Source organism: Helobdella robusta, assembly GCF_000326865.2.
Source record: "Helobdella robusta unplaced genomic scaffold HELROscaffold_38, whole genome shotgun sequence".
NCBI classification, from domain to species: domain Eukaryota; kingdom Metazoa; phylum Annelida; class Clitellata; order Rhynchobdellida; family Glossiphoniidae; genus Helobdella; species Helobdella robusta.
Window position 1 is genome coordinate 1,269,079 of NW_008704829.1, and position 1,494 is coordinate 1,270,572.

At 34.4% G+C, this 1,494-nt stretch overlaps 1 protein-coding gene across 1 annotated transcript in view; it reads right to left on the bottom strand.

Moving 5' to 3' along the window:
- Positions 1-857: 857 nt before the first annotated feature.
- Positions 858-1,494, bottom strand: part of HELRODRAFT_176588 (hypothetical protein) — a gene marked incomplete at both ends in the record, with an annotated part of 8,347 nt that continues 7,710 nt past the window's right edge. The window contains 3 exons of the mRNA XM_009023922.1: positions 858-885; positions 1,040-1,126; positions 1,394-1,428. Coding sequence (XP_009022170.1) covers positions 858-885; positions 1,040-1,126; positions 1,394-1,428 — 150 coding nt within the window. The remainder of the gene's footprint in view (positions 886-1,039; positions 1,127-1,393; positions 1,429-1,494) is intronic.

A 1,494-nucleotide genomic window follows, 5' to 3' on the forward strand; every position in this document is an offset into this window, starting at 1 on the left:
ATACATTCTAGTCTACACTTAGTTATTTTAACATTAAAAACATCAACAATCAATCAGCCAATCACATTATCATACAATCAATCAGCCAATCACATTACGGCCTCACATCAACAATCAACCAATCACATTACGACCTCACATTAACATCAACAATCAGCCAATCACATTACGACCTCACATTAACATCCACAATCAATTAACGAATCACATTACGACCTTACATTAAAAACAACTACATCAAACAACATCAACATAACTGTCGTCATTATTGTTGTTATATAACCGGAAGCGGAAGAACAAGAATCAACTCGGCCCTTTACATTTTCGGACCCAAAAATTTGTATACTGTATTCCAATAGCAGACCCATGTTACTTCTGCAGTTGCTAACGGTTAGAAAAAACCATTTCGGCCCTGAAATTTCCCGCGTTCCAGAGCATGTCAAATTCGGTCCAAACCATCTCGTACCTTTGTTTGATTGGCCAATTAATCAATTAGTTAATTAATTAATCAATTAATTAATCAATTAATCAATCGACCAATCATTCATTCAAACGGTCAAACATTATTATGATTGCTGTTTGTTATCATAAATTATGATTATTAACTAATTAATCAATCAACCAATCATTCAATCACATATTCAACCGGTCAATCATTATTATGATTGCTATTATTATCATAAATTATGATAATTACCCGGCCAATGGTTGGTCGGGAAGATGAATGGGGGCAAAGGAAGTTGCGAGTTATTTGATTTCAACAGCGTACACCCATTCCACTCCGCCCTGGAAATTAATTATGAAAAATTATTCTCAATTATTATTTCATTCTTTTATTCATTATTTCATTCCCTCACTCACTCATTTCGCCTGTTTCCGCTCATTCTGTCATTCGTTCGTTAAAAATATTTACCGTGACAAATTTTTTTCCATTTTAAATCTTTACAATGGCAACTTTAAACAAACAAGAATGCTGGTAATAAAAACGAAAAATAACAACAAACAATAATAATAATAATAAATAATAATAATGAATGACCGTGAACTCATCTCAATGATTTGGTCATCGACCTGGTGTGATTTCAATATGGAGCCCTTCTCCCAGCACGAGTTGGATCTCTGCAACCTGTATGTTTGTATGTTTGTCTGTGTGTATGTTTGTTCGTTCGTTTGTTTGTTTATACGTATGTGTGTTGTTTGCATGTGTGTTTGTTTGTTTGAAAGTTTGTGTTTGTTTGCATGTGTGTTTGCTTGTTTGTGCTTTTGTTTGTTTGTTTGTTTGCATGTTTGTTTGTTTGTTTATTTGTAAATTTTTTGTGTGTGTATGTGTTTGTTTGTGTGTGTGTGTGTATTTTTTAAGGAGAGTTTCCGACACAACACGGAAGTAACAAACTTGACCAAATCTTCACTGCTATAGAGTTCGACACTCTGTATTTGCATATGGTGCGGATAGTTGAAGCGGAAGTGGATGACCGACTTCCGGCCAACGCTGAA